We start from the raw sequence: 14,831 nt of genomic DNA, 5'->3' as shown, positions 1-14,831 counted from the left end.
CTCACCTCCTCAACAACTTCATGGTATCACAAACTGTACTTGGGGCTCCACCAGTGGCTTTTAAAATCTAATTGGTGTGCGTGGGGATGGAGGAGAAAAACAACAAGGCGAAGAAATGAGATGCTTGTGTCAGGGTGAAATCACGGCAAACAGTCAAGGTAATAGATGGAAAATTTGCGTTTGTGTGTTAATTAAAGCTGATGAGACAGTATGTAATGTATTTTTTCAAGAGCTACTGGAGGGTGACCATGAATCTAGAGCTTCATGTGTGTCTTCCCTGGGGGTATTTGTGGTGCTGGATCTATTTTAGGACACACAATCATGAGTCTACCTCGGGTGGCGTTAATGGCGACGTCACCTCTCCCCAAATCTGCGTCTTGTGGTAAACATTTCATGTCAACAATTCACTCTACTCACAAGATATTTAGGGAAAGTGTGCTTCAACCATGTTGTGTCTGGTCACGAATGACGACGACGTCACAGTCCCTGGTGGTCTAGTGGTTAGGATTCGGCGCTCTCACCGCCGCGGCCCGGGTTCGATTCCCGGTCAGGGAACACTGTTTTGACATTCGGTCACAATCTATAATAGAAATGAGGCGGCTATCAAGATAGTATATCACATCCTTTATTGGAAAAGCATTTGTAATGATAATTTACCGCCATCTTCGCCTTTGTGACCATCTAGTAGTTTTACTTTGCAAAATACTAAAAGCCCTCTTTGTCCTGGTTGAGCTGAGAGTTCCCATAACTGCTGCGAGATGCTGAACTTTATTCCTTTAAAATGCACAGTCATTTATTCCTTGCCAACATGCCAAAAACATCATAATGAGATCATCAACTTTACCATAATCATCACAGTCACAGTTTATGTCACTCTCCATTTACTTTAAAGAGGACCAGCAGTCACACCAATGATGCGTACTTGACACATGCAACACGCCAGTACATACGTTAATATTGTGTATATACACTGGCGCACACACACAAACACACTCACACACACACACACACACACACACACCCTTTCTCCCGACTGTCTGGTCCACAGTCACTTAACAGTTTAGAGGTCTATGCATGTCACATTCTTAACATCAGAGCCCGCTGAATGCTGCTTCTTGCCTGAAGATCTAGAGCTCTGGATAAAACCGTCAAAGGAAAAAAAAAAAAAAAAAAGAATGAATCAAACTGACAAAAAACAAAAACACCTGCTGGTAATTTCACTCAGGCACATTATAGTAACAAAAACATAATGAATCACACAAACGGAAAAATGAAAATTGTGATAAATGGGAAATTGTGCAAGAAATGGTTCCCATATCTACTCTCCCCACTGGATCGAAGGAATAAAGAACACTTTTGGAACAAGCATAGTCACCTTTTTGGCCCGAAAACAACACTCAAAACTCATAAAAAACCCCATAACTTAAAATTAGACAAAAGACATTCAAAGACAAAGAACACACAGTCAGTATCACATCAGTAAAACAGTCACAAACAAACTGAGACTGCAGTCTTGTGTCTACAGACAGACAACAATGGCTGAGCTGATATTAGAGGGATGTTGCAGTGTGCTGCTTGCAGTCCTGTAGGTTCAACGGTTGAGAGGACTCTGTCAAAAGATAAAAATGGAAGGTTGCTGCAAGCATTAATGTGCTCCTTTTGACACGAGTAACACTACATACAAGATATGCAGTAGTAAAGTGGGTAACTGTGCTGGAAAGTGTTAAGAGTTGCATCGATACAGTGATCCAAACACTCTCACATAATGTTCCCCTCAGTGTGTCCAGTTTGTACACACCCTCACATACACACACATACACACACATCACAGGCCATGGTGGTACGGCTACATAAGAAAACAAAGGACAAAGTTTACATGGAATCTACATCAGGAATACAATCACTTTAGAGGACATGTTAGACTAACAAAGGAAACCAACTCCTTGAACAGTTTTGCTTGCATGACTTTTGGTCTGCTGAGGCTGTTTAGATTTGTCCAACAAACCTGATCCTGAACAACTGCCCCCATACACACTGCCACTAAAGTCCAAACTGTATAAAACCAGTGTTACTGTTTTCCTGTTATACGTGCATAAAGGATTTAATATGTCCATTCATGGTGAGGACTCTTTTTTTCCCAAAGCGTGTCTTTGTCTTTGAACACTCACCCCAAGAGTGCCATATTGAAATGCAACAGTGATCCGCAGCACCTGGTTAACTGCACAAATGTCTCCCAGTGTGTTTCATTGAATCCCAGGTTAGACACAGTTTACAAAAAAGTCCTCCAGGAGTTGACAGTAAAGGGAATTAAATTTACAGTATATTCTTCTGTCATCAGAGGGCATCCTATGTTTGAAAAGATCGTGTCAACTCCTAAGGCTGATACAGAGTCTGTGGAGGCATGGGGGAATGTATTTGTGGGCCTGTGAGGTGAACAGCTACCAGAGGAAGTTGTAGCAGTTAAGCTAGGCACGCAGGTCAAACAGGGATCCCCATGCGAAGCTTCTTCTTTTTCACCGTCTTCATCCCAGTGAGTCGACGAACATCATCCTCATCAGACTCATCCATTTCATCATCTGCTGAGAAAAGGATCTAAAAATGTAGGACAGAGAGGCAGACAGACAACTATTAGGCCGAATCGCAGGTATGTACATCCTAAATTCTCAGATACTGGATTAGAGTACAGTCCAAAGCAAAACCACAGAAAATGTCCTATTTCTAGAGGTGCAGAGAAGCTGCACAGAGGAGTTCCTGTTCTTCTGCTAATTTTCTGAAAGACTTTACATCATCTGATTTCATTCACTTCCATCGAGGGTACGATGTAGAACTCCAGGAATTTGCTGTGACTAATAAAAGGGTCAAGCTCTTTGAACCTCTTTGAAGCTGCAGGTCTCAAGAGACAGATTTGATAAATACATGGAAAATGCCCAGATATCCCAACATTTAGTCTGCCTACCTGGAAAATGCCCATGTCTTTCAAACCCATTCCCTTTAGTTCATAAGGCATTGGCAAGTCTCAACCTAAGCCAAAATAACCCTGATGACATCATCAAGGTTATTTCCAGGCTTCAGAAAGCTCCCTCCAGAGACACAGTATACGTAACACAGCTATTACATGTTACACTGAATGAAATTTCTCAGAAATTAAAAGCCACAATTCTTCTTGCATACACTTAACTAATCCTTACAAGTCAATTGAAGTTTATTTTAATTTTGTAGTATTACTCAGCTGTCTTGCTTCTTGACAGCCCTTACCTCACCCTGCTGAAGGAGAAAACCATTAAATGTAAAAGTCTTTGACACACAAATTCCTACATTTTTGGCTTCAAATACTCAATAATAATTCAGTAATACTCCATTACTAATCCCCAAACAAATAACAAATATGTATTAAAACATATAGATTAATGGTGATAGTATGTCTTGTGTTGTGTCTTTGTATATAAAGTAATGCTGTGCCTTCATCAAGGAAGTCTGTAAGTGAAACTTCTATTGCCTGTAAGACTCCTCTCAACAAAGCCTGACAGAGTGAATGAAACCGCTGTATTTCATTTTGATAATCTGCTGTATTTCAGATCTGATGAAAACAGGATCACATGGAAAAGAATCACGAGCCAGCCAGGAGTCGAACCTAGAATCTTCTGATCCGTAGTCAGACGCGTTATCCATTGCGCCACTGGCCCGCTGTGCATATTTGATGCAGCTGAAAGCATTACATGTTTCAGTACGGCTCAGCCCATCCCCCACAGTTCAGTGCTCTGCTGAAAGCATGCTCTGTGAGGCCAGCTGCAGCTCGCACAGAAGTAGTGAAACAAACCGTGGCGCTGGCTTTTGTCTGCACTGCTTTGAACATTCAGATGTTAAAATGGCTTTAGAAGTAGCTTTACATTTCTGTTAGTGAAAACATTGACAAGAAATGCAAATTATACTTGTAACAGAATCAAGACCTGATCTGAGAAAGAAATAGAGTCAAAATGGCCGTTATATTTTTGTTATCTGTTAGCAAAATGAAAATGAAACATGGGTTTCATGGGTAAAGGCCACGTCCTGCTTTACTTTTGTTCCCTCTAAGCCGGAGAGTCACTGTACTTCCTCAGACACAAAGTGGTCTTGATGCAGTTTGACCTTCAAGCTGAATGTGCCCAAAATAGGATTATTGTAAATCCACTATTTTTGGAAAGACTGCAGGAACATGTCCAAAGAATATAATCTGGCTTTGATTGTGGCAATCATTGAGTAATCTCAACAAAGCCAAGATCAACAATTTTGCTAAATCTCATCATGGATGGTGTTTTGCTTCTGTCTGCTTCACCCACTTTAGACCAACTCAGTAATTCGGGTCAGCAGATGGACAAAAAAAGTTATTCACGATCCAGCCAGGTGGCACAGCCAGGATCTTCTGATTCAGTCAGATGTTTTATCCATTGCACCACTGGCCCACTGTGTTGTACCACCGTCTGAAACCAGAGATCAGTAGCCAAAACCCAAAACTGCATACCTGATTACTTCCTCTTGACTTCTGTCTCACCTTTACTTCTCATCTATGCCTCATTATCCGACAACAGGAAGAAAGATATCACATGTCGAACAGCTTGTTCAACAGCAGTTAAAAGGGAAGTGAAGCCTGTTTGAGTTACAAATCAACATCACTGGTAACACATCTATTACCAGCTGCCGCCAACTCCAGCAACTACAGTAGGTGATGACTGGCTCTTTTTATATCTGTATTTTTAACCTTTCTTTAAACTACAAAACTTTTTCCCACCTTAAGGACTATCTTTTTATTATTTACAGTTATGTTGTACTTCCCCCTAACAGTTTTTGGGGGTTTCCTCATTGCTTTGATATTTAAAAAATTTCACCACATCCTAGTGCAGAAAATAAAAGACAGTAATTAATTTTATCACCACATCTCCTCAATGCATACAATCTTCACTTGAAGCACTCCAATATAAACTCTAGGGCATTCTGAGAGTTGGCAGCCTGAGATCTGATTTCATTAAACTTGCCAGCTCTTCCCCCAGACATAAACATGTTTAAACTGATATGAGAAAAGGCCTGGCTGGAACTGACTGCCTTGGCGATTAATCTTGGAATCAATTGTTTTTCATTCACAGAACATTTCACAGTAAAAGTACTCTGTGTGTTGGTGAGACACATCAGACTGCTTCACTGTTGCTAATTATAAACATGCTTTTATGCGTACTACTTAAGCCAGTGTCACACATAAAGCTGCAAATCCCACCTTCTTTCTCAAATGAATTACATCTGATTCAGTTGGTGGACCTGCTCCAACTGATTTCTTTGATTTGCCAAGTGGTGAAAATCGTGGTAAATTTTCTCCTCATGCAAGTATTTCCAGAGGATCATTTATGTCTTTTCGCCCCAAACAGCCCTAACCCTATACTACTAGGACAAATCAGTGGCCTGCTTTATACTGGCTTTTTTGTCTGATAAAAACAACAAAAAACAAACCCATGACAATGATGATGACAAGTTTACGACTGAAACATCGACTGAAAACATGAGAAAATGTTTAATTCAATCAGTGTGATGGTGCCCTTCTACCTATGCCTTTCATTTCTGATTCCAGAGAAAATCCCTTCACAACACAGACAGATGTGACTAAGACATTCAAAACTTTGTTGTGTCCTTTGCCTGTTGTTGATTCAATTGGAAAGTATTTCTGCAAGTTGCTGAACTCCTCTGTAACAACAATGATCTTTTGTGACAACTGTGATATCACAGTTTCAGAGATCAGAGAGTCACAGGGACACAACAAGTGTGTCTGTGCACCACCACTAGAGGCAGTATGTGGAAAACATCGCCACTGTCTTGTTCTAAGGACATAAATTCGAGACTACATGCGTTTACCCCACTGACAGTGGTCCCTGGTGGTCTAGTGGTTAGGATTCGGCGCTCTCACCGCCGCGGCCCGGGTTCGATTCCCGGTCAGGGAACGTGTTCTTATGCGCCAAGAAATGGATCCTAAGTAGCGGTGGTTCAAGCACACACAGTGGCAGTCAAAAGTTTACATACATTTGTAAAGAGCATGTATTCTAAGTGCTGTATTGTAGACAACTGGGCTTGTTTCAGTTTCTTGAAGACGTTTCACATCTTGTCCGAGAGGCTTCTTCAGTTCTAACTACCTGGAGGGGAGTTGCAGGTTTTTAAACCCTGTGTGGGAGTGTCCTTACAGAGTCGTTAAGGACACGTGACCATCCTGGCCAATTTTCTCAGCAGCAGGTGATAGTTCACATTTTCTTCCTGATTGTGGCAGTGACACAACTGTGCCATGCACTTACAAACAGTTGTTTGTACAATTGATTTTGGGACCTGTAACTGCTTTGAAATGGCTAGACTTCAAATCAATGATGGGCTGTTCCAGATCAATGCTGAGCTCTTTAGACTTTCGCATTGTAGTGTTTGTGACTGAGTCTAGTGGGTGTATCAAACAAACCTATTAAAATGGATCCAGAAAAGTCACCAGCTGTTATCAATTGGAATCACTCAGAAGAAGTTAAGAGGCCAACATTTGATTTTGATTTTCAACTTTCCAAATCACCAAAATTGATTGTTCAACTGACTGTATATATTTTGGAGCCAGTAGATTTGGTCACATTTTCAGAAGACCTATTATAAATTCAGATTTGAAGCAAACTTCATGAATGTTTTTTGTGATAAAGTAGTTTGTGTGCCTCAAATTCCATCACAGAAAAATGAGAGCTGTAGATATCATTTCACATATCATCATGTAGATATACATTTTCTTCACAAGTGTATGTAAACTTTTGACCGAGACTGTATGTGAACAAAACTAATCAAATTATGGAGAGAAATCAAGGGCCTCTTAAGATGATTGTGCTGTCAAACATTTGTGAAAATGCATCTATACCAGACTGGAGTTATGACTTTGTGCGTTGTGGGCGTGTGAATTGTGTTTGTGTGTAGCAGAGCTGCATTAGGCTCATCTGCTTTACAAGCTTATAAAAGAAACTCGGAACAATGATCTAGGCAACTATAACAGCTCTTGGACATGTTCCTCCTCAGACTGAGGGTATGCTGAATTAGTACCAAGTCAGTTTGTCCATACCAGGGTGCCAATTATTGCTGGATACCAGGAACGGATGACAGTCAGAGCATGTCATACAGAGACAAAGTTTCAGAAGCGCAGAAGAGGTGTTTTGAGGTAAAGAAAGAGAGGCTGAGTGCAATGACTTGACTTACCTCTGACTCCGAGTCATCATGGGACAGAGCTCGTCTGTAGCGCACTTTGCTGTTCCCCCGTGAGTCCTCCTCTCTTTCTTCCAGCTTTGCTTTTGTCCTGTGCTTTTTCATTAGGAAGTTATCTACCACCCAGAACATGAGGGCCTAAAGGGGAAACAGAAAAAACTGTTGTGAATGATGTTTCCACATGAGGAAGAGGAGGTGATTTTTATTTATATATATATATATATATATATATATATATATATATATTTTTTTTTTTTTTTTTCACACACACACACACACACACACACACACACACGAGTCAAGTGAAAATGGCCATGGTATGAACATACAGAACCAGAAACCAATGACAGAATGTCACTAAACACATGTAGTATTAGTGGTGTAGGACCTGTAAAGTAAGTGTACAAAGAAAAACAGAAGACTTACGTTGACGAAGAATGGAACGATGAGCATGACGATGGCCAGTTCCAGGTCAGGGTTCTCTATGGGGTTGAGGAGGGCCAGCTGTGATACACACAAACACATACGATACACACGTAAACATACACAGCAACACAGACAGCACACCTAGCCTTAGGCTAGAACGTAGTAGTAGTAAGATCAGTAGGGGCAATAATAAATGGTCTTCATCTATCAAGGATCATCCCCTGGAGCACCACAACTTGAAATCTGCCAGAAGCTAGGAAACATTATTAGAAAGGGTTAGCGTTAGGGTATACCTGCTTTGTAAATCTAAACAAATTTGTTGAAGGGAATTTGAAGGTTTAAAACCAAAATGAGCTGGTTCATTCCTACTGAGATTCTAATTGCTGTATTGTAGGCAACTCGACCTGTTTCAGTTTCTTTAAGAGGTTTCACCTCTCATCCAAGAGGCTTCTTCAGTTCTAACTAACTGGAGGGGAGTTGCAGGTTTTTAAACCATGTGTGGGAGTGTCCTTACAGAGTCGTTAAGGACACCTGTGAGCTCTGACTTCAGAGTCGTTAGGGCCACTTGTGGGTCGTTGACCCAAATGGCCTTCATGGGGGTTGCTAGGGCTAGGTGAGCCCAGGTGTGAATGGTTGTTAAGCTGTCTGGGGAGGGACCTCAGTACTGCATTGTAGGTGGGTGATAAGTAATGTCTGCAACTCCCCTCCAGTTAGTTAGAACTGAAAAAGCCTCTTGGATGAGAAGTGAAACCTCTTCAAGAAACTATACCGGTCCAGTTGCCTACAATACAGCACTTAGAATTACCATGACCTGGATGACTGAGTTTATATTCTGATCACAAGAAGGAACAAGATGAAACGTAAAAGCATTAACTGAAAACAAAAAAAATGGTTGGTTAATGAAGAAAGATAATGAATGAATGATAAAACATGCATACCTAGACATGCACTTGAAAACAGGAAGGACTCACTGATTATGTTAGCCTCAAATATGCAAACCGATTAATCTCTTGACAGCTTGTGTTAACAATTCTTACAATTTTGACTCTCATGAACATAAAATAGCTCTTAAACCATTTGATAAAATTTAAATGATAAAAGATGAAGATGTATCAGTGTGATAATGTCCTTCCACCTTTATAAAAGAAAATCTGAACACGTAACAGGCTACATAACTTGTGAATCAAAAAGCAACTTAATAACTCTGAAGAATGCTGCAGCACCTTTTTAATATTGAGAATTTGTCAAGAAAAAAAATCAGTATGGCATTAAATGGTACTAATTTCACCTGCTGTCCCTCAAATATTTTTTTCTGACCTTCTTCCACTGACCTTATATTTTATATATATAATATACTAGTTTTTCAGAATTCCTGATGTGTGTGGTTTGTCTGAATTAACTACAGTAATATCAAATCTATAGCTAGTGGTACTGTGTCTTGTAGGGTTTCTTTGGACCACTACTAGGCTGGTTGTGAACAGAGATAACCCTGACACAAGTGTCCCTGGTGGTCTAGTGGTTAGGATTCGGCGCTCTCACCGCCGCGGCCCGGGTTCGATTCCCGGTCAGGGAACACCTTTTCATGTCACTTTCTGTACCTTTGACAGCAAACACTCACCTCTCATCCAAGAAGCTATCTAATGAACTGTAGGGGAGTTGCAGGTATTTAAACCATGTGTGGGAGTGTCCTTACAGAGTTGTTAAGAACCCGTGTGAGCTCTGAGTTTCAGAGTCGTTAGGGCCAGTCTCACACTTGCATGCCTGTGCGCACAAGTGTCCGCTTGCCACCATCCTGCCAGTCGAGAATAGTCAATCCCCGAGTACTCTCCTCCATGTTACGTCGCACTCGGCGATTGACTCTTCTCGACTGGCAGGACAGCTAGTGCTATTGCTAACGTGAGTTGTTCAAAAACCTTCTTTTTAGTTAACTCTGTGTACACAAACAATGTTCTCAATGCTCGTGTTCATGTGTAGAGACCATGGTGATACTATGAGCAAAGTTTCATGTTGTGTCGAGTCTTCTTAGTGTTTTAAAAATAGCGATTTTGATGCTACTGTAATGTTGCCCCTAGCACGCAATTGAAAATGATTTTGACCCGAAAACGAATCTTAAATCTTAAAAGTGGCTTTTTCTTTGTAATTATGCTTTTACATGAAGGTTGGACTCGGGTTCCTTCACAAAAAAAGGCTAGGTTACATTTTGGCGAGAGTTTCACTTTAACATTGATGTAAACAATGCTGGGTTTAAAATACTACTTTAAAAAAATTCAAAAAATATCTCTGTTTGTGGGATTAATAAAGGAATTCTGATATACTGTACATAACTTTTGTACATTTACATAAAAACTCCCATGGGCAGTTTGAAAGGAATGCATTTGTACTTGAACAATCAAGGGCCTGTCTTGTAAAGATTGATAAGTGGGTTTGCTTTGCTGGCTAGTGTTGTGTTTAATCCTGCCTGTACCATCACATAAAAGTGAATTGCATTTTAGTGATCCCCTGTCATAGTGATTAGACTGTAAACAAAATATACTTCCCTGTTTTTTATTTAGTGTGGTGGATAAAAACCTGCACAATATTCGGAAAAAAGTACAACAGGAGGACTCTCAAGCCCGGTTTTTTACTTGAAAACTTCTAGGATTTCTGAATGATACTGCCACCACTAGAGGCAATTTGTGGGACTGCAACCACTGTCCTTTTTAAAGTCCACAGATTCCAGAAGACATGCTATTTGTGACCTGACAGCTGTCCCTGGTGGTCTAGTGGTTAGGATTCGGCGCTCTCACCGCCGCGGCCCGGGTTCGATTCCCGGTCAGGGAACATATTTTTATGCGTCTCTAATATGTTGTATTGTACACAGTGTAGAAGTACTTCCGGTGTTTTAGGCTTTAAGGACTACCCATGAAACCAGCTTACTGTGTGAAATCAGGCATCAAAACACAAAGGTATTTTTCCTTGACTAATCCTGATGTGGTCAAAAAGCAACTTTATAACTCTGAAAAATGCTGCAGCACCTTTTTAATATTGAGAATTTGTCTAGGAAAAAAAATCAGTATGGCATCAAATGGTACTTATTTCACCTGCTATCACTCAAATAATTGATTCTGACCTTCTTCCACTGGGGGATGAGGAGAACCAACATGATAAGGACTTTCTCAAACATCATGATGAGGATGTAGAGGATACACTGGCCCAACCAGGCTGTGCACTGCACTGGCTCTCCTAAACACACACACACACACGGAAAGAGAGACAGATTACAGTGAGAAAAATCTGCTTTGGTTTTCAGATACAGCTCGGATCATTATTAGATTTCACTGCTTCAGAGGTACAGGAGCGGTCATTGGGACAAAAGAAGGCATTGGCAAGGTTAGAAATGACATTGCAGCGCTGCAGTACTGATGGCAGCTACTGCCCTCCATTGGGCATTGCAGGCATTTTAGGGATGTGCTACAGCTCCCACCTTATCACTCACACACGGTCCTCACCATATTCTCCAAAACGCAGAGACTCCCACTGCCTCCACTCCACAATAGCACTGACGGCTCTCACCCCAGCATAGATCAGCAACATGCCCAGAGAAGCATCCAACAGGAAGTTAATGAGGTATCTGGGAGAGACAGAAAATAAATGTTAACTAAACTGCAGGGAGAGCTTTCCAACATTTTAACACAGTTTCTTGGAAATTAGGAAGCTCTCTGGAGGAAGGTCAAATGCAGGATTGACTCACAGTGAGCAGGGATCCTCCTCTGTGAGGTCTGACAAGTACACATTAGCGAAGTGAATAAAGAGCATCCCGATGGCCTGTTTAGAGGTGTCCAGGAACCTGCAGAGAGACAGGATAGTTGATATCCTTCTGAGGCTCTCCCAGCGGGATTCATTTGATGCCGTTGCAGAGAAATGAATTTAAGCTGGCTCAGCTGCCTTACCAGATCCTCCAGGGCCTCCTCTCATGTTTTGGCTCCCTGAAGCGTTTCACTGTGGAGCAGAGAGTGTGTCATAAAGATAGTGGGATTTTACAACATATCATTCATACATACACAAATTAACACAGATTCAATTTAACAGAATCTTCTTTGTTTCATTTAACCAAGTTACAACCCTGATGTGAGCTGTCAAAGGTCCAATAAGCATTTTAATGGTTTGATTCATGAGTCAAACTAAAAATCATGTCTTGTACTGACATATTTATGATTTGGAAAACGAGAGCTGACATCCATTTTTGTGCAGTTAAACCATTGCACGAGCGAGACTTCAAACAGTTTGTTGTTGAAGAACCGGAACTGAACAAGGGCGACATGCTGTTGGTCACAGAGGAAGCAGAACTAATGGTCAAGAACATGACCTAAAATCTCCTAATTCCACATGCAGCAGCTGTAAAATTATTAATGTGATACCCTTATTTTCAGCTCACTGCTAAATTAACAGGAAACAGAGAAATGTTTCTCTTAAGATGGCAAACGTGGGAGAAGTAGACCAGATGCTATATTCCTCAGTGTTTGGTAATTCTGCCAGACCAAGTCAAGAAACATAGCAGTAATAAAGTGATAAGATTAGGCTATTTATATCGAATCAAACTGATCTTCAGTGTGTGCAAAACAAACACTATAACTCCTGTATGTGTCTATATGATTGCTACTCTGGGTCCTCACTTTAATTATTCACTCGGTGTAATACAGTCATGGGGTTTTGTGCAAGACGGCTGGACATTGAAAGCAGTGACATGTCCAACACAAATAAAGCTCTTGCTGTTCTTCACAATAGTGACTTGTTTTCCAGGACACCCCCACGACCCTCTTCTTTTAACTGCTGTGATACAGAGCTGCATAAGAGGAGAGCCTCCACATGTTATATCACCAATTTACTTTCCTAACATCAAACAAGGCTTCTAAATGTATTGTTCAAAGCTATGATGCCTCAGCTGGGCTATTATCTTCAACACAAGCCCCTCAATTCATTCAAAGAGAAAACACATCAAACACTTCTCAAAACTTGCACTAAGTACTTAAGTGCTGCCTGAGCATCTACTCGAGGCTTCTTGTGTTTTCATGCAGGAAAGTTATACTGTGAGCAGTGACCTCAGTTTCTGCTCTATGCACAAGTGTGACTTCAGACCTAACACACCCTGCGTGCAGCTGGGCGAGATGTCAACATAGGCGGAGGCCTACTCTTTCTGCCTCCAGCACAAAAGTAAAACAGCACAAAAAAAAAAAAAAAAGAAGCACTAAAACGCTGATGATTCCAAGCTGCTGCAAAGCTGCTGGGACGCACAAAAGTGAGACTGCTCTCATTAGGTCATGCAGCCGTCAGTGCTGTGCCAGACACTGACTGAATGGAACCATGGCCAAACCCTAAGTGTGAATATTCTTTCCATGCCATGTGTCCCTGCTATCTAAATATAAGCTTTTGAAATACACACATACTAGCTCCTACAAAATACTGTCAGTAAAGAGAAATTAGCATGAATATTACCAGGAAGCAGCTGCAGGTTTATATTGAAGAACAGTCCCTTTAACTAGTCTACCTAACTGAGCAGAAGTTGTCTGTTGTTTTGTTGCCTGCAAAGCAGTTGAGAATCTCCAACACACATATTGAAGGTAAGAAATAGTCTATCGCCCTGTCGTTGCTCCCTTTACTTGATGATTTTTTAAAATAAAGAACAGAAGACTCCTGCAAAGCAAAAACATTTTGTGAAAACCTCAGCAGTTTCCTGTTAGGACTTTTCATGATTAAGTTTTAAGCTGAGAGGGGCAGAATAGCAGGAAAGATCAAACATGTGCCAGCAAGTGTAGAGTGTAGGCAGCTTTTATCATAACCACAGCCAACAAGTTCAACAAGAGAAGAAGTCACCAACAGTAGTGTTGTAGAGAAGAGAAACCTCTGCATTTATTCTTTACAAGATACACAAAGCCTCTCTATCTTATTATTGGTCGCCTTTTGCTGTTACAGACTTGGGCATAAGCCTCCCAGCTGAGATCAATAGCGCATCTGATTAACTGAGGGAGGCTATTGGATAATTGTCCAGTTCAATCAGCAGCTGGAGTCAGATATCTGACACACAACACGGCAGACCTCGGGTCATACTCACACATCAGCGTGCTGAAAGCCACCATAGCGAGGAGTCCTTGCAGGAAAATCCCAAACGAGTCCATCAGGGCGCCATTCTCGCACCCCCGGTTATCTGTACCTGGCGTCGGGCTGGAGGACACCGACGTGTTTGTAAAGGACACAGCGGGCAGCCCTTCTCGTCCTGGAGCCGCCAGTGCCACGTCTCCGAGCTGGGGCAGCATATTGACACCACTAACAACATCCATGGGACAGAGGAGCTGGACGAAACAATTTTTTAAAAAGTCGACAGAGGAGCTTCTCACACAGACTCCTTGTGCTTCCCGGTCCTCTCCAGTAGTTGTTGGTCAGCTAATCGATATGTTAAGCTGGACAGTCTTCCGTGAAAGATGGTGGCATCGTCTCCCTTCCAAGCGCACACTCATTCTCCTTCAGGCATCCATACAGCCATTGCTGTTGGTGTCATGAGAGAAGTAAAGCCGTCGCTCAAAAAGGTTACTAGAAGTTGCAGTAGCGTCCTACGCAGCTGTGTCTGGCTCCTCTGCACTCTTTAGAAGCCGAACTGCAACATTATAAATCAATATCTGGTTTGGGGGGTCGGTGCAGCGGTGAAAACCTTTTCTGACTTGACCTGGACTCTGCGAGCTAACATTACTAACAAACACCACAGCTAACTAAACCTGTGTCATGTAGCTCGAATAGTCAAAACCACTGTTATAATTGATTTTAAAATGTGTTGTATAGCGTCAGTCAGTCGGTGAGAAGTGAAATTTTACCGACGGTCAAACGTCCATAGCAAACAAGAGATGCAGCGGTTGAGATGCTATCACCCACCTAGCTAGCACCCAAGCTAACTACTTACTTGCATTAAGCTAACGCTAAGCTAGCAAACTTGTATTTCCTCTCGGACGTTAAAAACAGCGCGTATACCGTCTACTCATAACTTCAACGCCAGTAAAAACGGCTTGTCTGTATATTAAAAACTGAATATGAATAATTGCAGGTCACGGTTAGCGTTCATCCAGCTGCTTCCCTGCCCGGCAGTGCCCACTCATGTTGACAGACGTAAGGTCATGTGACCTGCGTAGCCACGAAATGCACGCTGG

The 14,831-nt window shown here is 41.6% G+C and overlaps 1 protein-coding gene across 2 annotated transcripts; it reads right to left on the bottom strand.

The window, feature by feature from the left end:
* Positions 1-603: 603 nt before the first annotated feature.
* On the bottom strand, positions 604-14,759 carry stimate (STIM activating enhance). 2 transcript variants are annotated; one of them, XM_084349571.1, is made up of 9 exons: positions 13,748-14,759; positions 11,589-11,637; positions 11,390-11,485; positions 11,148-11,269; positions 10,769-10,881; positions 7,660-7,737; positions 7,228-7,371; positions 2,443-2,592; positions 604-1,609 (listed from the first exon to the last, which is right to left on the bottom strand). In XM_084349571.1, exons 1-8 carry the CDS (start codon positions 13,971-13,973, stop codon positions 2,479-2,481), a joined length of 942 nt encoding a protein of 313 aa, XP_084205697.1. In that variant the 5' UTR covers positions 13,974-14,759; the 3' UTR covers positions 604-1,609; positions 2,443-2,478. The 2 variants fall into 2 exon arrangements, with proteins under 2 accessions (XP_084205697.1, XP_084205696.1); XM_084349570.1 differs by having other exon boundaries at positions 604-2,592.
* Between the last annotated feature and the right edge of the window lie 72 nt (positions 14,760-14,831).

This window comes from Pagrus pagrus (assembly GCF_965226575.1).
Source record: "Pagrus pagrus genome assembly, chromosome: 3".
Lineage (NCBI taxonomy): Eukaryota > Metazoa > Chordata > Actinopteri > Spariformes > Sparidae > Pagrus > Pagrus pagrus.
The sequence above is the reverse complement of the archived record's forward strand: the minus strand, read 5'-3'. Positions and strand labels throughout refer to the sequence as shown.